Source organism: Diabrotica virgifera, chromosome 7 (assembly GCF_917563875.1).
Source record: "Diabrotica virgifera virgifera chromosome 7, PGI_DIABVI_V3a".
Lineage (NCBI taxonomy): Eukaryota > Metazoa > Arthropoda > Insecta > Coleoptera > Chrysomelidae > Diabrotica > Diabrotica virgifera.
Genome location: NC_065449.1, coordinates 253,911,808 through 253,937,650, shown reverse-complemented (window position 1 = coordinate 253,937,650; position 25,843 = coordinate 253,911,808). Strand labels below are relative to the sequence as shown.

The following is a 25,843-nucleotide window of genomic DNA, read 5'->3' as shown; positions in this document are numbered from 1 at the left end:
ATAGTTGATTTTTACCTTCAGTGACTGCACTATAGAAAGAAAATGGCAATTCAATAATTGAGATGCGTATATTTTGCAAGCTCATAAATTATTAAACGATATGTAGTCGAAAAATAATTAATTTAAATTATTTTAAGAACAACTCTCTCTTAAGCCGGGAATATGGGGTCGTTTTCTTGCGAAGGGGTTGTAGCTCTATAATCGAAAGACGCGTGATTTAAGAGTTTATTCTTAGAATATAAGCTATACGAATTAAACTATTATTAACTTTTTTGTAAAAACTTAAAGTTTTTCAGTGATTTACAAAAAACCTCTCCAAAACATGCATTTTTTTCACAAATAATTAAAATCTTTGATCTTTAATAACTTAAAAAGTATTGACTTATTTTATTAACTTTATATAATGAATTTTGCTTTTAATTTGTTCTTTTATTGATTTGTGCATTTATTTTTTATAAAATAATTTTCACCCCCGAGAAGGGGCGGTATCCACCCTCAGGGTAAAGGCGCAAGGTGGTACCATGTCACCTTTGTTTCTTGACGTATCCTCTAACTACTGACCAATTTTCGTGAAAATCGATGAAGGTTCACCGAAATTGAAGGTAATCGTTGATTTTTACCTTCAGTGACTGCACTATACAAAATAAATTGCAATTTACTGTTCTAAATGCGCGTAATTTGGAAGGTTATAAATTATTAAATGATATGTAGTCGCCAAATAATTAGTTGAATGCATTTTAAGTACAACTTTCTCTTAAGCCGGGAAGATAGGGTGGTTTTCTTGCGAAGGGGTTGTAGCTCAATAATCGAAATGCTCTTGATTTAATAGTTTATTCTTAGAGTATATAAGCTATATGAATTATATCCGCAATACGATATATTTTAAGTTTTCTCAGCATCTTTCTCTTAAGTTAAATCAATTAAAGGGTTGTTTGGGGGTGAAGGGGATGAGCTCAAAAATCGAAAGTATATAATTTCAAGAGCTCATAAATAGCTCGTAATTCTGCCGCAAAAACCGATTCAATATTCCTATTTTACAGTAGTGGGGGGGGCTGACTCAGCCCCCCCCACTAGGGTATTAAATTCCTGCTCAGTGGAACGAGCTCAAAATTTTTAGTTTGCGGAATATGAGAGCTCATAAATAGCTCATAAATCAGGGCTATTTGTTTTTTAATTTTTGCAAGTGGGGGGGGCCAGCTCAACACGGGTCAATTTTTGAACATCCAGCAAGAGGAAGAGGAAGAAGATGAAATCGAAGAAGACTTGACTGTTGAAGTAGACTTTCAAGAATATGAATCTGATTAAAATATCTAAAGCAATCAAAACAATAGTTAACCTAATAATCAATAGCAATATCAATAATCAATATCAATAATAAGGTAATATCTAGAACTTAACCGGTATTGTTTCCCTAAATTATCCTAAAATTGTCAAAACAGTTAGTGGAGTAGGCCTACAGGGAAAACCACGGTAAAAAAACTGCGCCGAGTACACTACCTCACAGGTGGTGTGGAAACGTGTGCATATCATGTATAATGTGACTCTTAGAATCGCGATATCTCAGGAATGGCAACTTATAGGGAAAAAATGGTAAGGACTATTTTTTTAGAGAATTTTAAGATCTACAACTTTGGTTTAAGGTTCTTTTTTGATAGAACTTACCGTTTTCGAGAAAAATCCAAAAAATCTCAAATTTTGACCTTTAACCCCGAATAACTTTTGTTGCACACATGGGATCGATGGGGACTTTTAAAACTTTATTTGTTATGGTATACCCTAGCTCTCCACCAAAATTTGGCTCTCCGGCAATTTTTGTTATTTCAAATGTCTATATAGACCGGGTTAATAGGTTGAATTCATCAAATTAGAAAGTCCCGCATGCAGTCCAGATCTCAATTTTATCGACTATTTATGGGATGAATTGAAAATGGCTATTCGCCTTCAGCGTAGACCTCCAGAAAATTTGGTACAATTATGGCTTTGGTAGGGGAATATCGGACTATTTCACAGGCAAGTATAATAAACACAACGTATTTATTCGATGCCAAACAGATTGCGAGCAGTCGTTGCTGCTAAAGGTGGACATACCCGCTATTGATAATTTTGTTGTACTGTTAATTTTGTTTTGTGTTGTTAATTTTAGTGCGTTTGATATTTTTTAATTAAATAAACCTTCAAAGCAGTGTTTTTATTTACAGTTTTTACAAGACGAGAGATATTCGGATAATTCAAAAAACAAAATCTTAGGGATACCTCCAAGATAATACGAAAGGAGTATGAGACAAAATCAGCTCTTTAATTTTTCCACAGAATTTTTTTAAAATTAGGAGAAAATACAATGCTTCCATTCATCCCCGTATAATGCCATCTAAGCAAAAAATTTTGTTCCGGGAATAAAAACAAACGATGTCAATACATTTACCTACAAGCTGATCTAAGAATCTTGAAAATCCGGAGTACAAATAATAAAGTTATAAAATTGTCAAACTGTCAAACTAACAAACTAAAATTGTCAAATTGTCAAAAATTTTTAGAGGCGGAATTTTGTGCCGGTGAGTGTAGTTTGTGTCTATCAACACGGTTCAACACTTATATATACAAAATAAATAGTCATTGGAAGCAGAAGTTTATTTCCAAACTATATTTTAAAAAAATGTGATCTTATTGGATTTCTTATTATTTGCTTTATTGATGTCAAAATTACAATAAAATATCAAAGATTTCATAATTTTCATATAGTAATAATTAATTTTCAGTCAAGGCAGATTTATAAGATTTTCTGTAAAGTAAAAATAGAGTACTTACCTTCGATTTACTATAATAACACATAAAAAGTAACATAATTATACATGGTGAATCATCCTTTTATCGTAGGCCATGTAAATTGTTACATTCGACTGATTTCGGGTCATTCCACCGGATATCTTGCATAACTAACCCAATAGAAATATCAAAAATACTCTGAAAACACACATAAATACTGTTTAAAATGTATAAAAGTATTTTTACAAAATTATTTTTAAACAGCGGATATTCACCAAATGAAAACATTTCAGGTTTTATCAAATTCTTGCCTTTTCATCCTTTCCTCATTTACTGTTTCTAAATAAATATCCCAGAGACGAAAGAGTGGACGCACTGAAGAAAATGAAAAGGAATAACGCTTCGTGAGAAGAAAATATCGTTTGTAGAAGCCGCAAAGATTGGAGGGAACGGACTAAAAGAATATAAAGGAACTGTTCAACTTATGCTTACACCAAAGTGAAACATATCCAAGGAGGTACAGTGCACTTACCATTTTATTACACAAAAAGGGCAATCCAACAGACTTTGAAAATTACAAAAACGGCCTTAGAAAGAGATCCCCATTTTTCAGCACTTCTATTTTGTTTCTCATTTTAGGTATGGTATCAAATATATGGTCAGATCCGAATAGGAGGTCAAAATGTACCCATCTGCTTGCCGGATGAAACATTTTTTTATTAAATTTCATACATAGACAAATATTTCTAGCATGGGTTGCCTATCAAAATCGTGTCATAGCTATGCTTAAGGCAAGGGGTTGAAATCAATATTTCAAGCACATCTTTTTCTAAAAGTATGGTATGTATAATTATTTTATTTTTAAATTAAATAGGCATATTTAGTACAATTCATAGATTATTCAAGAAAAATTTAAAGAAAAATATTGAAAAATAAGCCAACGGTGGCAAATTTTTGAAGACACCTCAAAATATAATAAATTTTGCGATGGACACCAGAACTCATCATTAGCTCATGGTAAACAAAAAATTCAAAAATATTTTATTAGCTTATGAGTTTTTCGAGGTAACGCTGTTAGGTTTTTTTAGTTTTATCGACTTTTGACTTTTTGATATCACTCGGAAGTCAAAACAACGAATTTTTTTTTGCAAAAAAGGGTGAAAATCATCATATTTATTATTGTTAAACAAAAAATAAGCATAAAAAATATCTCGACAGCGTTACCTCAAGGAATGTTTAATGAAAATATATAAAAAATTCCAGGTGGGTCGGTCAAGTAGTTTTTGAGTTACAATGTCTACAGTCTTTGAAAAAAGCAGTTTTGAGGAAAAAGCGTTTAAGTATTGTCAACTTTTATTTTCAATTTCTTTTTTGCGTGTCAAATCGTAAAATGATGCATACCGGAATATCTTTTTGAATCGCGGAGTAATTTACAAAAAAAAATATGAACAGCTGTTGGCCGTTGTTCACTACGTTCGAGCGTGCAGGCGCGAACCTGCTGCAAAGCGAGTCGAAGGTAGGGATATTCAGCACTATCTCCCTGCCTCCCTACCTTCGACTCCCTTTGCAGCAAGTTAGCGCCAGCGTGCTTGCGCGTTGTGAGAAACGGTCAACAGCTGTTCTCATTTTCGTTTGTAAATTACTCCGCGATTCAAGAACATATTCCGGTGTGCATCACTTTACGATTTGACAGACAAAAAAAATTGAAAATAAAAGTTGACAAAACAACGCGTTTTTCTCAAAACTGCTTTTTTCAAAGGCTGTAGGCTGGAGACATTGTAACTCAAATCTACTTGACCAACCCACCTGGAATTTTGTATATATTTTCTTTAGACATTCCTTGAGGTAACGCTGTCGGGATATTTCTTGTTTTATGATTATTTTTTGTTTAATAATAATAAATACAGTACAACCTGCCATATCCGGACCTGTCATATCCGGACCTCCCCATATATCCGGACGGCTCTGCGCCCTCCGGATTTACCGAAATCTACCGAGAAAGGCAGTCCTGTTGTTGGACAACGCACTAAAAGAAGAACTAAAAGATGGCGAAATGATGTATTATAGAAACTATAAAAAGTGTCTATCGACGAAAGTTATTGACGGCGTTGATTACTGGAATGTATGAAGGAGAAAACGTTTCAGAGACTATAAAAGAAGTAGTGGTCTTAATATCTGGATTTTTTCATATCCGGATCGGTCTGTCGCCACATTGATCCGGATGTGGCAGGTTTTACTGTATGTTGATTTTCAACCTTTTTGCAAAAAAAATCGTTGTTTTGACTTCTGAGTGATATCAAAAAGTCAAAATTCGATAAAACTAAAAAAACTCGACAGCGTTACCTCGAAAAACTCATAAGCTAATAAAATCTTTTTTAATTTTTTGTTTACCATAATCCAATGATGAGTTCTGATGTCCACCGCAAAATTCATTGTATTTTGAGGTGTCTTTAAAAATTTACCGCCGTTGGCTTATTTTCAATATTTTTTCTTGAATTTTTTCTTGAATAATCTATGAATTGTACTGAATATGCCTATTTAATTTAAAAAAATTTAAAAATAAAATAATTCTACCATACTTTAAAAAAATGTGCTTGAAATATTGATTTCAACCCCTACGGCCCCCCTTAAGCATAGCTATGACACGATTTTGATAGGCAACCCATGCTAGAAATATTTTTTTGTCTATGTATGAAATGTAATAAAAACAATGTTTCATCCGGCAAGCAGATGGGTAGAGATCGACCTATATTCGGATCCCGTACTATTAGGAGTGATCCATCTCTTTTAATATGTATATAAGTTTAGCTTCCATTATCGTATAATTTTTATTAGCTAGTGGCTAGTGCACTTATTTTACGCTGACCGAGTCAGTCAGCAATCTTGCACTTTTGGCCAAGAAACGCATAAGCACTGACTACTCCACAAGGAGGAATGGAACTAGAGAGAGAAAGTCACTTATTTAGCCAGCTTTTCTGATCTTCATTTAATAAGTTCTGGATTGATTCCATTCGCTCCAGATTTTTTTCCATTCTTTAGAAGGCTAAAACGAGCAACAATGGCACCCACTTCTTCTTCTTCTTGTGCCACTCCTCTCGGAGATTTGAAATCATCAAGGCTACCCTGACCTTGTTTACAGCTGACCTAAAAAGTTCATTAGTGGTGCAGCCAAACCACTCTCTCAAATTCCGCAACCATGACATTCTTCTACGGCCTGGATTCCGTTTTCCTTACAGCAGGCTTGAACGAGAAGCAGTACACATGAGCAGGGTTTCCTGGATGCAAATCAAAACATTCGAGAGAGTCTAACACAAACGACTAATCTACAAGATGAAGAATAATTATGCATACAGTGGCGATATGACGGGATTTACCTCTTCATAACTCGTTAACAAAATGTAGTTACCAATGGCCAGTTGGCCATTTTTCTGAATTCCAAACAGAGACACAGATAGAATATATGTTATGCAATCCTTTGTCACTTAGTGACTGCAGCATTTCTCTGGTATTGTGTCAATTGTCAATTCCTGGGGATTTATTTCTCTTAACAGATTTAATTGTACATATGTTTTACTTGAAAGAGCAGGACAGGTTCTCTAGGGTAGTCGGAGGACCATAGATTTTCTGCTGGAGTCTCATTCTTCTTCTTCTTGTAGTTCCTTCTCCTATCGGAGGCTGGCTATCATCACAGCTATCCGTACCTTATTGGCTAAAATATTCCAGCTTTTTTGTTTTGATGTTCTTTATCACCTCGCAATCCTTTTATAAAATATATCGAATGCTACCAAACGGGACCCCCCACAGTGGTAGGGTGGGGCGTTACTTGAAAATCTTAAATAGGAGCCCCACATTTTTATTGAAGATTTGGATTCTTTACGTAAAAATACGCAACTTTTATTCGAGACATTTTTTCGAATTATGGATAAATGGCGCTATAATCGGAAAAAACGATTGTTGGAAATAGAAAATTAAGTTAAAAATGGAAAGTCCCCACTAAAATGCAAAACTTTATTTAACTTTTTTTGGTTTTAGGAGCTAATCTTTACAACCCAATAGGTCCCCATAACGCTCGAGTGACTGCAAATTTAGCATACTTTCCTCCCCTATTATTATGCTTATCCATCACAGACCATTTGAAATTTAAACTCTCTGGTGAGGAGTTTGACCGTTTAAAATAAATATCTTAGTTCATATCGACAACGAAGTTCTTCTATTTCTCTGCATATTTGGGAGATACTGTCAGTGTCGGGTCATCCACGTTATAAAAATATTATGTGCCAAAACGTGAATATCAACGTTCTGTAAATATCAGTTATGGACACCCTGTATACATGTACATATACAATCATACGGTCCTGGTCCATCGCAACAAATATATAAGTTTTATCAATTCCTGTTACACGGTCCAGGTCCACAAACCTGATATCAATAGTAATAAGATTAGTAATTCTAGTTCTAGGACCGTTGTTCAACAATTTGGTCTTTTTTCTGCCTACAGACAGATATAACGATAATAACTTATCGTTCGGTGAGTGAGTACAACATAAATGTACGTATCCTACCTCAATATCTCTTCTTTACTATTTGCGGTGAACGCTTTGTTGGTAAATAAAGACCTCTTCGGGGATTTTTATATGCATCTATCACGGTAAATGACCACAAATCGCCACACCAGATTATAAATGTTTACATTTTTGTGATTAATTTTGCGCATCCGGCAAAAATGGCCGCCTTTTGTTGTCAGGTATAAATAAATTATACATACTCTTAAAAAATCATTAGAAGTTTTTGTGCGATCGTAGGAAAGTGAAGTGGGATTTTAGCGAACCGGAAAGATGCTGTTTTTTCGAAAAGTCATTAAAAAGATTGGAAGAGTCAAAAGGTATGTTCGAAATATTTTTAAATATATTTTTTAATAAATTTAAATCATGTATTATTTTTATGCAATTACAATATTACACAATGTGACAATATTCTGTTTTTTTTTTTATATTTTTGAAAAATAATTTAAACCACTTTTAACTTTTCAAAATTTATTTGCCGATATATTATGCCATTCTTTCTTAAGGGGGCAGGCGCAAAATCTTGGTCCAATGTTATTTAAGTGCATTCATTTTTTCGAATCCTAAGAAAACTAATACATATTTATGAAAAATTTAAACGCAGAATGAAATATTACATTATTATCGAGGACCGAAAGTCCCTTAAAATAAACAAAAAGTTTCTTTTGAATGAAATATTTGAAATTAAAAATCACACTTCTCTTTTTTTTTTCGCCCCTGTAACTTATTAAAATAAACATTATAGAAGATTTCAGGGATTTTCGGCCCTCGGTAATAATGTAATCTTTCATTCTACGTTTAAATTTTTCAAAAATACTTACATTTGCAAATGAAAAAAATGAATACGTTTAAATAGCATTGGACCAAGATTTTGCGCCTACCCCCTTTTGTTTATGTGCACTTTTATATAATATATTATTTTCATCGTCAGGTGTTCTGTTAACAGTAATGTAACTCGTTTTAGTGCCTCAGAATCAATTTCCTTGAACACTTCCATTATTAATTTCTTACTCCTCATACTAATGATAGCTATATTATATGCATCATCTATGTATATACAGTAATTTGTGCTGATTTGGTATTTATATAGCCGGTTACATTTGTTTTTCTGATGATTGCCTCAAGAACTAGGATGAACAGCATGGTTAATAGTGCGTCTCCCTGCCTCATTCCTACATTGATGTCAAATAAGGGAGACAGTTCTCCATCTACTCTAACTGCGTTTTATTAGGCTTATAATTTGTTAGGTATACCTAGCCTAGATCACGAATATCTTCAGCATTTTATTTCTTCTTACACTATCAAAAGCTTTTTTTTAAAGTCTCTATGCAATTTATTTAGTTCTATGTTGTATTCATAAGCTTTTTTTAATTGGCCTTGGTCTATAATTCTGGCATTCCCTCTTATATCTTTTTTATATCTTGGAATAAGCCCAACTGCCCATTCCTGCGGCATTTGCTCCAGGGTCCATATTAATATTAGTAGATAATAGAATAAAATAAATATTTAACCTAACTAAATAAATAATTTATATAATAAAAATTAAAAATTCAAAATAAATATTAAATATAAAATAAAATAAAATAAATCAAAAATAAAAAATTCAATGGATATTTTCGGCTAAGGGTCTGAGGCTCACCGAAATACAATTGGGAATATTATACAAGTCAAATAGATCTACACTTACAATTATTTCTGACTATTTTTAGATTAATAGTGCTGGCATTTCTCATCTAAAAATGAGAACTGGAAGCACTATCAATATTATTTTCACAAAAAAAAATAAATAAAATTTAAAATAAAAAAAAATAAATTTAAAATTATATTTTGTTTATTAAAATTGTTTAGAATTGTTTATTAAAATTGTTTATTAGAATTATTTATTAGAATTATTTATAATTTATAATTTTCAGAATTAATAATAGATTAGGACCATTATTAATTAGTTAAATTAAATTTAAAAATTGTTCAAATAAAAATTATATGTATCAACTATTGTAATCCCATCAGGAAACGACCTGGATTACTCTCAAGAGGCCAGGTCATTTGTATTTACTATAAATAAATAAATAAATAAGTAGATAATGAATTCTTCCCCAGAGTTCGGATCCTCCATGTTTTAATAATTCTGCTGAGATTCTGTCCATCCCTGGCACTTTATTGTTTGTTCATTTCTTTTATACCTGAACAACTTCTTCATAATTCGGATTTTCAATGTGCTGTTGTGCCGTTGTATAATTATATTGTCTCGTTTTGTTCATTTTCAATGTCTCCGTTTAGGTTTTCGTCAAAGTACTATGTCTTTGACGAAAAGACTGTGTGCGTTCTTTAATCCTTTTAATTTTTTTTGCTTTCTTGTCTGTTGGTAAGCTCTAGGATTGCTTGTACTTGTTTTTTTAAAGCATCTCTTTGTTTTCTTCAGCATATTCTATTCGCTTGTATTTTCTTCTCGTTATAAATTTCCTTCTGGTGTTTATGTGAAGTTGATTAAGTTTAGCTTGCCTTTTTTTCTCTACTGCAGTTCATCATTATTATTGCTTTTAATTGTCTCTATTCTTCCTTTGCAGTAGGTATCCTCCTCTTCGGTTCCGTTCAGTTTTATTTAAAGAGCATTTTGGTATTCATGTTTCTTTGTTGGGTTTTTGAATCCTTAAAAATTCCATTCGACTACATTTTGAATGCCTAATTTTTATCTACATGTAATATTTTTCATTGCCAATAACGTTTTTATCCCTTCCGGTAATTTTAACATAGATTTTAGTTTATTACTTCAAGTAAATCTGGAAAACTAACTTTAATGACTAAAAGCAAATAATTGTAAAGTCTTAAGTAACATTGTTTGTTGCTTAAATCATATAGAACGGTTTTTCCACGGAAAATAACTAGAATGGATTCACGATGAGACGAGAAAGTTTTGAACCAAATTTACCACTTATTTACCTTTTAAGCGATAAAAATAATCTATTTTTAAACCCACCATTGTTGTTACAATTGCTTTTTGCAGTGATTTTTAACCGCTTACTGATAAAAAATGGGAATCATTTATGAAAATACTAGATTTTACATATTATTGGCTTTTACATACTTTGGATTGTTATGAGTATAATATTAATTTCTAATTCATATGATCTCAAAATGCTGCAAAATTATATCAAGATTTTTCAAAATGTCAAAAATTTATATCATCATCATTCTCTTTGGCCTAATCCCTATGCTGAGCCAGTTTCCTTAATTATATTTCTTCATAAGTTTCTGTCTTGGATCATAATAGCAATCCCCTTTACCGACGTGTCCTGCCTAACCGTCTCCTTCAGGTTTTGTTTGGTCTTCCCCTCATACTCCTTCGTAAAACCCGCAGATAAACATTTTTTCTTATTGGGCGATCTTCTTAACCTATGCTCTCTCATTTTGGCATCAATTGCTGCTACTCCTAGACTTCCCGTATATACTCATTTTTAAATTTATCCTTTTTTGTCACTCCATTCATCCATTTAAGGATTCTTGTTTCCGTTACATACATTTGAGGCCATGAGAGCCAGAGTGGCCTAACTGATTTTAACATTACATAATCAAAGAAAATGATCAGAAGCTATAAATGTCCGATTGTTTTAATAATTGTATGTTGACCAATAATGATTCTTGGTCAACATAAAATTACTAAAACAATCGGACATTGTTAGCTTCTGATCATTTTCTTTGATTATGTAAAGTAATGTTAATATCAGTTAGGCCACTCTGCCTGTCATGGCTCATTTGTTGTTCCTCTTTTATTTTAACTGCCCAATATTCAGTTCGGTACACCATAGCTAGTCTTACGGCTATTTTATAGAATTTTCTCTTCAGTTTCATTGGAATTTTTCTATCACACGACACATCACACGCTTCCTTCCACTTCATCCATCCAATCCTACTTCTACTGCAAGCATCTCCATCTATTTTTCCATTACACTATAAAACCGATCCTAGGTATTTAAAACTATTACTTTTCACAATAATTTCACCATCCAGAGATACTCTGTTTTTATCCTACTAAGTACCTTTTTCCTCAAGAGCTTATCTCCAGGGACCACTGGTTCAGTTTTTGTTTCTAAGTCGATGTCACTATTTCCTACTAAAATCATCAACCAATAATCAAGAGATAAAAGCACGAATCGGAAAGGCTATATCCACCTTTAACTGGATGGGAGTCTTCTTCAAGAGCCACAGCCTGTCTCTTGGTATGAAAGTAAGAATGGCTGTGATGTCGTCTCTGTCCTTTTTTATGGTGTTGAATCGTGGACCTTCAACGAAGATGTGTGCAGAAAATTGGAAGCATTTGAAATGTGGCTATATCGGCTATTCTTTCCTTGAAATTCAACATTCAGCAATTCTGTTATTGGGTGAATATTATTTCGATGTTGAAATGGACTACCCATCGTCTGATCCTCTTTTATGGCCCTCTTCTTTTTCAAATGTCATTTCCGTGACGGATGTCGGCAATCATCATAGGTATTCGGACTTTGGAGACATAGGTTGCGTAGCCATCAGATGCTACGCCTCCCTATTCTTCTTTTTCCTTGGATCTTTTCCTTTTCCATCTTATCTTAAATATAACTTCTACTATTTTGCCGCAAAAAGATCCCATTTCCTATCTCTCTAATTCAGAAGTGTTCTCGAATTCATTCTTTATAAGACCAATCGATAAATCTGAACTGATCCAAACGATCAATAGTATCAAAAGCAAATCATCCTGTAGTACTGATGGACTATCCATAAAAATCTTCTCAAATCTCACAGAAAATGTGTTGGAAGTCCTCGTCTCACTAATTAATGATTCCTTTGAAAGAGGCAAATTCCCAGAGTGCCTAAAGATAGCCATTATTATTCCTCTTCATAAGGGTGGTGAAAAATCTAATGCTTGCAACTATAGACCTATTGCCTTACTACTGGTACTCTCCAAAATTATTGAGAGACTCATAAAAACCCGACTCATGTCCTTTATCATTGATAACAACATCTTATCCCAAAATCAGTTCGGCTTTTTAACTAATAAATGTACCACTGATGCCACGTTTTCTGCACTTCATGAGGTTTACCAAGCACTAAACAATAATCTTTATACTGCCACTGTTTTCTGTGACTATGCCAAAGCTTTTGATTGTGTAAATCACGACATTTTGATTAAAAAACTAAATTTCTATGGAATTCGAGGTATTTCTTCGAATTGGTTCCAATCTTACTTGAATAATAGGAAACAACTAGTTAGAGCAAATGATACTGACTCTAGTCTCAAAAACATTGTATGTGGAGTACCATAAGGTTCAGTATTGGGTCCTCTACTGTTCCTTATCTTTATAAATGACATCAGTAATTTAAAAATCGATCGAAAAAATTTTTTTTTTTGCTGATGATACCAGTTTCACTTGGAGCTACTCAATCAACTATTGCATCTCTTCATGCAACTATAACTTCTGATTTGCTTACGATAAAAACCTGGTCTGACTCTAATTTACTCTCTTTTAACGTGGATAAGACAGTAGCATTATCCTATAAAAGTGCTCTTCAACCCCTGCTTGTTAATAACAGTCAGATCTCTACCGCTGATTCTGTAAAATTTCTTGGTATTTTTTTAGACAGCAACCTCAAATGGTCCCTTCATATCGATTTGTTAAGTAAGAAACTCGCATCAGCCTGCTGTGCTATAAGATCTGTTTCGAAAGAACTCAATTTAGCATCTTTTACACTAACATATTTTTCCTTGTTCGAGTCTCATCTTCGATATGGTCTTCCTTTTTGAAGTTCTAGTACAGCTGCCCAATTAGATGCTATTTTTAAATTACAAAAAAAGAGCAATAAGGTATCTGTTTAGCCCCAGAAGAACAACACATTGCAGAAGTTACTTCAAAGATCACGGAATTTTAACCCTTCCATCTTTATATATTTTAGAAACTGTTTGTTTAATTCGTAAACACATGCATGTCTTTCCAGCAAGGCCTCATCATGACTACTCCACCAGAAATTCAACTTTTGATGTCCATTTAGCAATCCCGTCCTCTGAGTTAGTAAAAAAATCTATATTATATTCCGCAAAAAAACTATACAGCCATTTTCCTTTACCACTCAAATCTGCAACATCTTTCCCCAAGTTCCGTAAAATGACAAAAGCTCATCTATCTAAAAGACCATATTATTCAGTAAAAGAGTTTCTTAATGACTAACTAAGAAATTACAGTAATGTACAAGTAACCAAACTTATGTATATTTGGGTGTCACATGCAGCAGCTTAAACTTATTAGTTCCTATGTCTATAGTTTACTTTGTTTTATGTTCATTTTGCAATTTCTATTAATTTTATATCGATTTTGTTTTTTTTTCTTTACTCTATTAACTTATATTTTATATTTTTGTATTATTTTTTTATATTGACGATTTATCAAATTTCAGAAAATTGTATTTGTTATTGTTATTATTTATTTATTTTTTCTGACTTTATATTAAGCTTTGTCCACAAAATTTGTATAATTTTCAGTGACAATAAAGCATATTTCTATTCTATTCTATCTTAAACCTTATGGTAGCATATGCAGATTATTTTGCCGATTTTTCTGCTGTACAAATGATACAAATATTTAAAAAGATTTTCCTTAAAATTGTCCCCTTTTAATATTTATTAATACGCACCACTGACTTACTAATTAAAAAACAATGGATTATTAATTGGGATGTCATATGAAAATCAATCACTATCGACATAAACAAATTATATAGACGACCAAATGCCAGAAAACTTGGCAAACTGAGACAATCCTGATAAACACCTGACAAAATTCAAACTTTACCAGTTTCCAGACAGATAGAAGTGGTCTTATTTTCCATATCGTTGTTTGTATAATTAATAATTAGTTCGTTTTTCGTCGTGTAATTTTAGGAAAGTGTTAATATTTGTTTTACTCCAAATCTGCGCTTATTCATGCTCTGAGGCTTCAGTCTTGGAATTGTTTGTGTACTGTGTAGGCGGCAGTCCAAAAATAAGTACACTCGTATTAGTATTAGACTTTTTATTTTTAAGTGTAAAAACGGTCTGTTGTGTTGTTATTTTGGTTTAAAAATGGAGACGCCGGAAGAGCTGATGTGGAAAAATTTATATTTTACATTACAGAAGAAAAAATCGTTAGAATCTAACCACGACAGGTTGGTATTTATGTACTTATTTTCTTAACAACAACATATTTTATGTAGTCATACTAATTTAAATTTATAAATATAAGGGATGGAAATGGCTGTTTTTCGTGTTTAAGTCTCGTATTTTGTCAAATATCATTCCGAAATCCGAAACATCTATCTCATATTAGTCCAGGGCGCATCTGTTTTGAGATGGACGTTGAGAGGTGAAATTTTTTTGCAGAAATTGCTTGAAAATAACTCAAATAATAATATTTAAGTTATTCTCCCACTCAAAATGGTCCGGAACATTGTTTAAATAATCAAAATGTCAAAATATGAAGGAAAAATTCGATTCTTTATTGGTTTTTTGATTATAACTTTAAAACTGTTCATTTCTGAAAAAAGTTGTACTAACATAAAAGTTACGTAATTAAATTTCCTACAATACAGAATTGGTTAAAAATTAAAGAATAGTCACCCTTGTTGCAAAATAGCACTAATTGCGAAAAAAAAAACATACAAAAACAAGTATTCGCATTTTACGTTTTTCAACCATTTACGCTACACTTAGGACCTTCATATTTTACCCTCAAAAATTTTATGATATAGTTAAACAACACTGTAAATTTCATTAAGATCGGTTTAATAGATTTTGCAAAATAAATTTTGCAGTCCAGCTTTCGCAAAAAAGAAATCATTTTTTTTAATGTTGCAGGACTGAAAATAAAGCAGATAGCAAGTTAATTTTTTTTGCTTATATAAGTGTACTTACTATACCTTTCATTTGCAATTTGCAAAATTAAAATCGATTAATTACCACGGCGTCAGGAAATTTTTTAAATAAACATTAATTTTTGGTGCTACGCGCAGGACAGCGGTGTTCGATTCACACAAGTTGATTTCCATCAAAAGGGCCTAGCCGGGTAAGATGATGAAAAGTGCCCCCAACTCGATTCGAATTCCATATAGGTCGCCGTTTAGCATATATAGTGAAACTAACTTTCTGAAATTTTTTGCCCCCTAGGTGGTCATGTGACCCACCTAGAGCCTAATTAGGGTTTTTATGTTTTTATTTTTTATCTCAGCCGCATCGAGAACTAGCGAAAAACTTTAAATAAAAAAGTTGTAAACTTTAAAAAGTTCTTTCCGAAAAAAATTGTTTTTTTAATTTTTGGCGGGAAATTTATATTTTAGAACCATTTCGTTTTCACGAAAAAAATATATAACGTGTATTCTTGCATAATTTTTCACCCAGAATTTTTTCAAATTTTTAAAATTGGTGAAACGCACCTTTAAAAATAAAAAACCGCATTTTTTCGGGGTTTCTTTCGTTTTTTGATACAATTTTATACATATTTTTCAAAAAAGGTAACACCGTCACTAGAATGGGTAAAAAACTAAACATAATTGGGGTTTGCTTAATAAAAACTTTTTGTAATGCCATCCATTTTCAAGATACAAGTTGAAGAAAACAAAATTTTTCACATTTTTTACGATTTTGCCGAAACTACTGGCAACGTTGTAATAAAATTTGGCAAGTTTTAAGAGGTAGTTGTTGTGCATTTTTCGACATACAATTAAGAATTTTATATTTATCATTGGGGCGCATAGGGGTAATGGTCTGAACTTAAAAAAAAAAGATAGTACGCCACTGACATATTTCAAATTAACAATCGTTTTTGAATTCCTCGTTCAATTTGTGACAAAAAATCTATCTTTCTATTTTTTCATACGACGAGCCATTTTTATTCAAAAAATAAAACATCTTAACCCTTACAAAGTATTCGAACTTCTAGTAGTTTCTACATCTACATAAAATCATACATCCATTATAAAAACTAATTTTGGAAGCGTTAAGATATTTTATTTTTTGCAGCAAAACGGCGCGTCGTATGAAAAAATGAGAAGATAGTTTTTTTTATCGCAAATTGAACGGGGAACTCAAAAATGATTGTTAATTTGAAATATGTCAGTGGCGTACTATCTTTTTTTCTTTGAAAAGTTCAGACCATTACCCCTATGCGCGCCAATGATGAATATCAAATCCTTAATCGTATGTCAAAACATGCACAATAACTACTTCTTAAAACCCGCCAAGTTTTATTACAATGTTGCCAGTAGTTTCGGCAAAATCGTAAAAAATGTGTAAAATTTTGTTTTCTTCAACGCCCTGTATCTTGAAAACGGATAACGTTACAAAAAATTTTTATTAAGCAAACACCAATTATTTTTCAGTGTTTTACCTATTCTAGTGACGGTGTTACCTTTTTTGAAAAACATGTATAAAATTAAATCAAAAAACAAAAAAAAAACGAAAAAATGCGGTTTTTTATTTTTAAAGGTGCGTTTTACCAATTTTAAAAATTTGAAAAAATTCAGGGTGAACCATTATACAAAAATACACGTTATATATTTTTTTCGTAAAAACGAATGTCTTAGTTATTTTTTTATACTCATTTAAAGTTTTAAAATCGTTCTAAAATTTAAATTTCCTGCCAAAAATAAAAAAAGGACAGATCGTTTCGGACAGATTTTTTTCGGACAGATCTTTTTAAAGCTTACAGTTTTTTTATTTAAAGTTTTTCGCTAGTTCTCGATGCGGCTGAGATAAAAAATAAAAACATAAAAACCCTAATTAGGCTCTAGGTGGGTCACATGACCACCTAGGGAGCTAAAAATTTCAGAAAGTGAGTTTCACTATATACGCTAAACGGCGGCCTATATGGAATTCGAATCGAGTTGGGGGCACTTTTCATCATCTTACCCGGCTAGGCCCTTTCTTCTAATCTTTATCTAATATATTATTTTCTTACTCTATATTTTGTTGAATTTTAATATTTTAGTTCCACAAAAATCAAACTTATTTTATTATTATTTGTGAAATATTGTTTAAACAATTGTATATGTTTAAAAATAATTAATTTTTATTCTCTAAGTTAAAATATGTGAACAAAGAAAGTTTTTGCTAAAAAAAGTGTTATTTCAAAGGATAGAGTATGTGTTTTTATTTTTCAATAAACAAATTTATTTATTTATATCGAAATGTAATAAAAATTAAAATGTATCAATCATTATCAAAGGTCATTGGAATGCCCAATCAGAGCAAACTATCCGCTGTTCTGCGCGTAGCACCAATGATTAATGTTTATTTTAAAAATTCCTGACGCCGTGGTAGTTAATCGATTTTAATTTTGCAAAATTGCAGATGAAAGGTACAGTACACTTCTATTCGCAAAAAAAATTTCAACTTGCTATCTGCTTTATTTTCAGTCCTGTAACATTTTGAAAAAATGATTTTTTTAGCGGAAGCTGGATTGCAAAATTTATTTTGCAAGATCTATTGAACCGATCTTAATGAAATTTACAGAACTGTTTTACTGTATCATAAAATTTTTCTGGGTGAAATATGAAGGTCCTAAGTGTAGCATAAATGGTTGAAAAACGTAAAATGCGAATACTTGTTTTTGTCTGGTTTTTTCGCAATTATTGCTATTTTGCAACAAGGGTGACTATTTTTTAAATTTTTAACCAATTCTATATTGTAGGAAATTTAATTACACAACTTTTATGTCAGTACAACTTTCTTCGAAAATGAATACTTTTAAAGTTATAATCAAAAAACGAAGAAAAAAATCGAATTTTTCCTTCATATTTTGACATTTTGATTATTTAAACAATGTCCCGGACCTTTTTGAGAGGGAGGATAACTCAAATATTATTATTTGAGTTATATTCAAGCAATTTCTGCAAAAAAATTTGAGTCACCTCTCAACGTCCAAATGTAATAATATTTTTACAGATGCGTCCTGGTCTATATCGTCTACGAAATCTAAAGAATTTCCATTTAACTGTAGTAGCCTTGCGGTGTCGTGAGGTTATGTTTTCTAGAAAACAACATAAAATTTGTTCTAAATTAAGAAAATTTCAATTTTAAATCCATTTGACTTGAACCAATTCTCCAAAATACTTATACTATTAGACCAGATAAATAAGGTATTCCCATGACTTTGACCCGGCCAGATATTTGACAGTTTTTTTGAGTTTTATGGACCTTAATAACCCAAACCTCCTTGTTTCCTGCAATGGGTTCAGTGGGCTTTTTAAATTATTACCTAATAATTTAAGGCCCAAAGGTATTATTTCAAAAACTTTCTTCTATAACTTTCTTCTAGTTCTTCTAACATATAGCTTAAAACCGAAGAGACTGACAACACAGGAATTAACGGAAAATATAGAGAATATAAAGATAAAAATAAACGAAGAGGGGAGCACAATAATGATAATAAATAATAAAACAATACACAAAATAAAATAATCAAAATCATAGAAAAATAATTGCAGATAGTAGAACATAATGATACCTGACTATAATCTCTAATGATGGAAAAATATATATTTAGATATAGGAACAATATGAAGGAAAGTATTTAAATATCTTCTTATTCTTGGCCTTCTATCGTCCATTTTTGGTCAAAGGCAGCTTAAAACTCCTTCCATTCTACCCTGAGCAACATACTTGTTCCGGTTATCTTTTTGATATCATCTACCCATCCCTTCTATGGTCTTATTCTTGGCCATCTACCTTTGTTAAGTCTTCAATGGTGTATTGTGGCGTTCCAACGTTGATCTTTTTGTCTAGCAATGTGACCTGCAAAGCTCCATTTGAGTTTGTCAATTTTTGTTGTGATATCCTTGACTTTTGTTTTTGATCTTACCCATCATTCCTTTTTTTCTCTAACAGTCGTATAACCTATTGTCCTTTTCATTATCCTTTCTGTTGTGGTTAGTTTGTTCATATTAACTTAGTTAGGGTCCAAGTTTGGCATCCATATGTCATCATTGAAAGGATGCACTAGTTGAACTATTTGTTCCTCAAATATTGAGGTATTCCCATACTTACAGATTGGATTGAGATGGAGATACAATATTCATTACCTGCTATTCCAACATTTGATGGGACCCAGCGAAACTTGAGGTTTACCTATATCTGCAGTATTTAATTTATTTAGTTCTTCCTCGATTAAATTAATTGTGATGAAAATTACATCTTATAACTCTTATTTGACGTTTCTATTTCCACTTCTGAAATCGTTTTCAGATTATTTTAAAATAGTGAGAAGTTTCTATAGTTGTTTGTCAGTTACTAACCAGTAAGTATTTTTTAAACGTAGTTTTTGGTTTCTCTTTGTTTTGTCATCTCTATCATCTCTTTAGATATTATCTCGTTAGTCATCACACAGTTCTTTACCTGATTAGTTATTTTCTCTTATAACGCTTGTGTTGCTTTCTCCATTGTTTCCATAAGTTTCTATAAAGGAGAAGATAATTGGAACAATAGAAAAGAACCAAACTTTTGCCTAAACTATAAAAAAATTTCTGGTCGACTTTCTTAGTACACCCGGTAGCTGGCAAGAAAATTTCCAAAGCAGAAACTTAGTTTTGTGGTATTTAACAAGGATTCACCATTTCAACCGAGATAAAAAAATTTATTTAGTAGTACTAAATGTGATATTAATACATTCAAATCAGTATATTATCGGCGTAGTTAGTGTACTTATCTTCAGTGTAATTCCAAATAAACATTGTATAATAATTATTAAATACTAAATTTCTGTTCATATTATCGGCAATCAAGTGTAACGTAAAGAATTGATTTGATGTGAGTGTAGAAATGGTTCTAAGTAACGAATTTTAACAATGAAAGTTTGGAACCCAAAGTTCAGGAAAGGATTCTACAAAAAATTTCCGACCAATTGTCACAACATAAGGTCAGTACCTTTTTTGTTAATTAGTGTCTAATGGATTAAGACAGATTGCCGCTCAGTTGGAGAATACCCAATTAGAGTGCAATATTAGGCATTCCCCTGAGTTTATTAATCTTATGTTAGCCACAGACTACAAAGCTTAGTAGCAGCTCAGTGTTTCATGCAGTTTATTGTTATAAAATATCTACTGTTGTGTTACGAGAATCATGTTGTAAGTTTTTAAAGTTTGTATATTTGTAAGCTCAAGCTGTAATTGCTTTTTCTTTTGGCTCTTATTGTTCTTAAGTATTTGCACAAGTTGTTGTTAGATCTGAAGAATTCCTTTCTTTTTTATGTGTTTGGCTATTTTGCTTGATATCTTGCCTGTATACGTGATAGAGCAGAATGTATGGTTTTTTGTGGTAGTGGGAAGAATTATTTTTTTATTTCTAGACCTATTTTTTATATTTGTAAGCTTAGGATGTAGACATGACAGTTCTTTAGGTACGTCATTACCTGCCAACAATACCTATTTTGACTTATTTTGAGTCGTTTATTTTCAGCAACTGTGATTTTATATACTTTTGTTTATCTGTCACTTTTACGTTTTTTAACTTGTTCCGTTTTCCTCAGAGTTTTAGCCATTATATCGCTTCTCGTTCATTACGTATTCAATTCTTTGAAATTGTGATTCTAGGGGATTTTTTCATCATAGACCGTCGGATTTGAATACGAAGTTTAACCACAATTTTATCCCTTATGCTTTTTTGTGGAATGAAAATGTCATATGAGATAATCAAGGTGCCTTTTCCTGAAAATGGGATTTTCCTTATTTTTTGCAATTTTTTCAAGGTAAAATTTTTCATTTGCACGACCTGCCGTTATACCATTTTTTGGGGGATCCTTATCGTGACAACTAACTGACACTGACCTAATAACAGTACATTTTTAGATCAATATATTATCAGTATCGTTAGTCTAGTTATCTTTAGTGTAATTTCAAATAAACATTGTATAATTATTAAATACTAAATTTTTGTTTATAATATCGGCAATCAAATGTAACGTTAAAAGGTAAGCTGTTGACGCGAATGTTGAAATGGTTCTAAGTATCGAATTTTAACAATGAAAGTTTGGAACCCGAGGTTTAGGAAAGGATTCTACAAAAAATTGCCGACAAATTGTGACAACATAAGGTCAGTACCTTTTTTGTTAATTAGTGTAAGATAAAATTGCCGCTTAGTTGGAGAATACCCAATCCATCATCATCATCATCATCAAGGCTTTTCATTCCGGACGGAGTATATGCCGCTCTTACTTAGCTCTCTGATTCGCTTATTGCGGTGAATCACTCTGCATTATTCTTGTGTACTGTCAATTATTGTATATCTTGGCTTTCGTTACGATTTTCTTCCACTCATTTCCATACATATGTGCATAGTTCCCTCCAGTTTCTCACTTTCAGGATTTGGATGTCTCTCATGACCTGGTCCTCCCATCTCTTTCTGGGTCTTCCCCTTGGTCTTCAGTCCCCTCTCAAAGACATAGGAGATAAAATCGTGACTGAACTCCTACTGAAATCCGACGGTCTATTTTGGTCATCTCTTTGCATTGTATTGTATCCAATTTAGTCCTGTTATTTTACTGTACAAAACAGTTGCTTATGAATATTCAATACTTAGATATCTCGCCAACTAAGACCACATAATTGTGCAAAAATTCAGAAGTAATATCAACCTTATTATGTCAACATTTAGCAATGTAAATCATTAAGGTTCTTAAGAAAAAATAAATAAAAACCGAAACTAAATAGACTGAGCGACAATAAAGATAAACATTTTTTATATATTGACTATTGACTCTTGCTACAAACAAGTGATACAATTTTCAGGTTTATTTCTTAAGTTTTTGAGGTGGATGCGTAAATTATTTGGCGATACAGAAGCATGGAGTTTTCGTGAATTTATTATGTCATACGAGGAGCCATTTTTTGATTGATCAAAATGCCCAGAGTGCATAGAATTCACCCATTGTCGGATTGCGTAAAGCCGGTCTGTCGATAAGAAGAAAAGTTTCTAGGAAGACCAACAGATCCTTACGCAGTACCTATACTGTATTGTGAAGAAGTCTCGACTCAGGAAGGCCGAGGACACCAAGCCAGGGGTTCTGGATGTCAGAGAGGGACCATAAAGCGACAAGATCGCTGATTATAACTTCTGGCTCTAAGGCAGATTCAATATTACTCGGGCCATCGCAAATCAGTGGTTTAAAAATTATGGTTGCTTAATGTTATCGCCCACATTTTGTGCTACCTTTCACAGCTGAACATCTGCGTAAGTGTTTGCTCTGGTGTAGAGAAAGAATTCTATGGGACCAAGAATGGAATCAGGTGATCTTTAGTGACGAATCCTGCTTCTATCTGGGGTTGAGCAAAAGTAAGAAAGCGAGGTGAATTTGACAAAGAACGGCACGTTCACCACACGGTGGAAGTTATGGTATAGGGTGTTATATATTATAGTGACAAACCGACACTATTTTTAGGATGCAGTGGAGCTTATTCCATACCTAAACACCAGCCTAAACTCGATTTTTCAGCAAGATAATGCTAGACCGCATGTTTCCAGAGAATCATCAGCCTTTATTCACATCAACCATTTACCTTGGCCACCACCAGGGCCCCCGTAACCGGGCGTGCAACGCGTGCGGCGCACACGGGCGTATCCCCAAAGGGGCGCCAACCCGAAGGTTTGGTAAATAAGAAATATTTATTTTAAATGTGATAATCATTTTTTATATACAATTTTAATTATTTCATGAACAACTAGAGAAATCTCAAAAATCAAATATTGCGTTATTACTGAAAAAATAATTATTCCCGTCCTGAAATGTTGAACTTACTCCGTCAAAAATATATTACATTTTGTTGTTCCTTCCTAATTTTTTTCTTTGAAGTAGATTGAATTACGCTTGGCATACCATCCAATGGGGCCGGCGTAGCCGAGTGGTAGTGTTCTAGGCTAGCGTGCCGGTGGTCCGGAGTTCAAATCCTACCGCCGGCAAGAACAACTAGACATTTTTAAAATGTTTATAGGCCCCAGGTCGACTCAGCCTGAATAAAATGAGTACCTTGGGTAAAACCAGGGGTAATAATAGGCGGTTGAAGCGTAGCACTGGCCCTGTTACCTTCCTTGTATACCGTAGGCCCTAGATATAGCAGACTACATTGCTATACTCCCAAAGCCACGTGAGCGGTATAAAACGGGAGACTATTATTATACCATCCAATCGATTTTATGTTGTAAACTAAAGCGACACTCAAAATAGTCAAATAAACATCTAATCACACTCCTTGACGAGTAGAAAAATAAATTAACACCCATAAAACGCAACTTAGCAGTTCTACTCCAACAAAAACACAACTTGCTGGATCAAGCAGTTTTTACTTGTATAAAGTGAATCTTTTACTCGAATTTATGATAATTGCCCTTAAGTAAACAAATACTCTATAAATTATGATTATGTATTTGACTTGAGTATCTTTTCCCTTCTCCTCTATGCGTTTATCAGGCACAAACGTTATTTTTACTGTTACTGGTGAACCGGTGAACGGGTGGTTTCCTGCAATGAAAGGTTTAAAATTCGATTTTATATTGGTGTTAATAATTACCTACGACTATTATTGCAATATTCGTTGGGTTTGTTCTGCCCTTATTTTAAACTTTTGTTTTCGTGTAAAAAATATTGGACAATCTTTTTTATTTGTTGTTGTTTTAAGTGGTATGGAAATTAAATTAATTGTGAAAATTGTAAGTATCATAATCATTGCATAGAATAATAATAATTCATTTTAAATAGTTATAACCGGGTTTTCTCTAATAAAATCCACAATTTACAATTTATTTTGAAAAAAAAAGAAAATAATTAAGACATTGTGTCTGTGTAACTTGGAACCATATGGGAAACATTTTATTGTTCATTTTACGGAAAAAATGTATTCTTCATAAAATTCTTTGCATAGTCCAAAAACTAAAATACAACCAAATATAAAATTGTGTCAATCTTATGAGTATCAAAAATATGAATTTCGATCAAGAGTACCTTATATTTCACAATATCGAAAATTATTATTATGAAAAGTTGTTTGGATTGTTGTTGTAACTGGGTATATTTTCAGATTTTCTCTAAAGGTTTGATTTCTAATTTTATCTTTCCTTGTTTTTCCCTCTATTGTTCTCAAAAATCTCATTTATGTGCTTATTAGTGACACTATTAACTATACATGACACTAGTGTCATTATACGATTATCCAAAATCAACGACGCACTGAACACAAACAGTGTTACGTGTTACAAATCGACTTGTGCAAAGCATTTGTCCATCTAAGATGTGTATAAACTAAAATATAAAGCGCCGTTTGTCGAGTTAAGACAGTATATGTGATTACTTTATTCAAAACAATTTTCGTTTGTGCTCAAAAAAAGTGACACATTTATCTTTCTTTTTGCAGTATTTTGTGTTTAATGTTGTTACTTGTATTAAAGTTACATCAATAAAAAGTATAAGTGTGTTAACCAGATAATAATAATAATATTATATTCGGTACTGCAAGTGTCACTTCTAATAAATAATATTTCGTAAATTTTTCGTTATTTTATCTGTATGTCACTACCCAAAAAAAAAGTATTTTAATTATAGAGGAAAGTAACCAAATATGGAATAGTGCCCTAATATGGAATTCCTTGATTTCTCCGAAAATATAAGTTGGAAGCGCTCTACAAGACCATCCTCTATTTCAGTCGCTCTCTTTATTATCGTATTCACACCTCTGTGTCAGATGCGCGAACGATACGTGTCTGACAGGCGCGTTTTGTTTTATCGTCTCGCAGAAAATTTCAAAGGTAAATATATTCAACGAGTATTATTAGTCCTGTCGCCAGGGGGGGTACAACGGCCTTCTTAATTCAGATGGACTTACCCAAGTTTTTTTTATGAATTTTGACCCGTAGAACACGAATTTTTTGGGTAACAGTTGATCCGGATGTCGATAAGATTGTTATAAACAAAGAAGTTGAGGAATTACATAACAGCGATTTCTCGCAAAACAAAACATTTTTTTGTATTTTTTGGGTCATTCTAACCAAAAAATGTTCCTACAAGTTTTTTCGTAGGATGCATAGTTTTCGAGATAAACGCAGTTGAACTTTCAAAAAATGGAAAAATTGCAATTTTTGAACCCGAATAACGTTTGAATAAAAAATAAAATAGCAATTCTGCTTACCGCCTTTAAAAGTTTAAGTCAAATTATATCTGTTTTGAGTATTTGTATTGCTACAAATTTATTTTTTGATTGTTAAAAAAAGCTATAAACACATACTGTTTACCGTGCCTAATACATGCGTTTTATTGCATGCTACTTAGAAATAGCCCCGCTTACACTTTTACCTCCTCTACGTACTCGTTCGATTTTAAATGAGAAATCATTGAAACATCACTCAAGCACTAGGTGTTTATAGCTTTGTTTTAACAATAAAATAATACATTTTTGGCAATACAAATAATTAAAACCGATATAATTTGACTTGAACTTTCAAATGCGGTAAGCAGAATTGCTATTTTATTTTTTAATCAAAA

General features: G+C 32.4%; 1 protein-coding gene across 5 annotated transcripts in view; it reads left to right on the top strand.

Annotated features, from left to right (window-relative positions):
- Window positions 1-25,843, top strand: part of LOC114330332 (protein unc-13 homolog 4B) — a 136,197-nt gene that overhangs the window by 17,104 nt on the left and 93,250 nt on the right. The window contains exons 1-2 of one of the 5 annotated variants that reach the window (XM_050656706.1): window positions 20,036-20,185; window positions 21,358-21,408. The exons of 1 other annotated variant lie outside the window; for it this stretch is intronic. In XM_050656706.1, the coding sequence (XP_050512663.1) occupies window positions 20,166-20,185; window positions 21,358-21,408 (71 nt within the window). In that variant the 5' untranslated portion in view covers window positions 20,036-20,165. Of the gene's footprint in view, window positions 1-7,583; window positions 7,646-14,181; window positions 14,496-20,034; window positions 20,237-21,357; window positions 21,409-25,843 lie in introns of those variants that run through there. 3 more of the 5 variants (XM_028279687.2, XM_028279677.2, XM_050656704.1) reach the window with 3 other exon arrangements.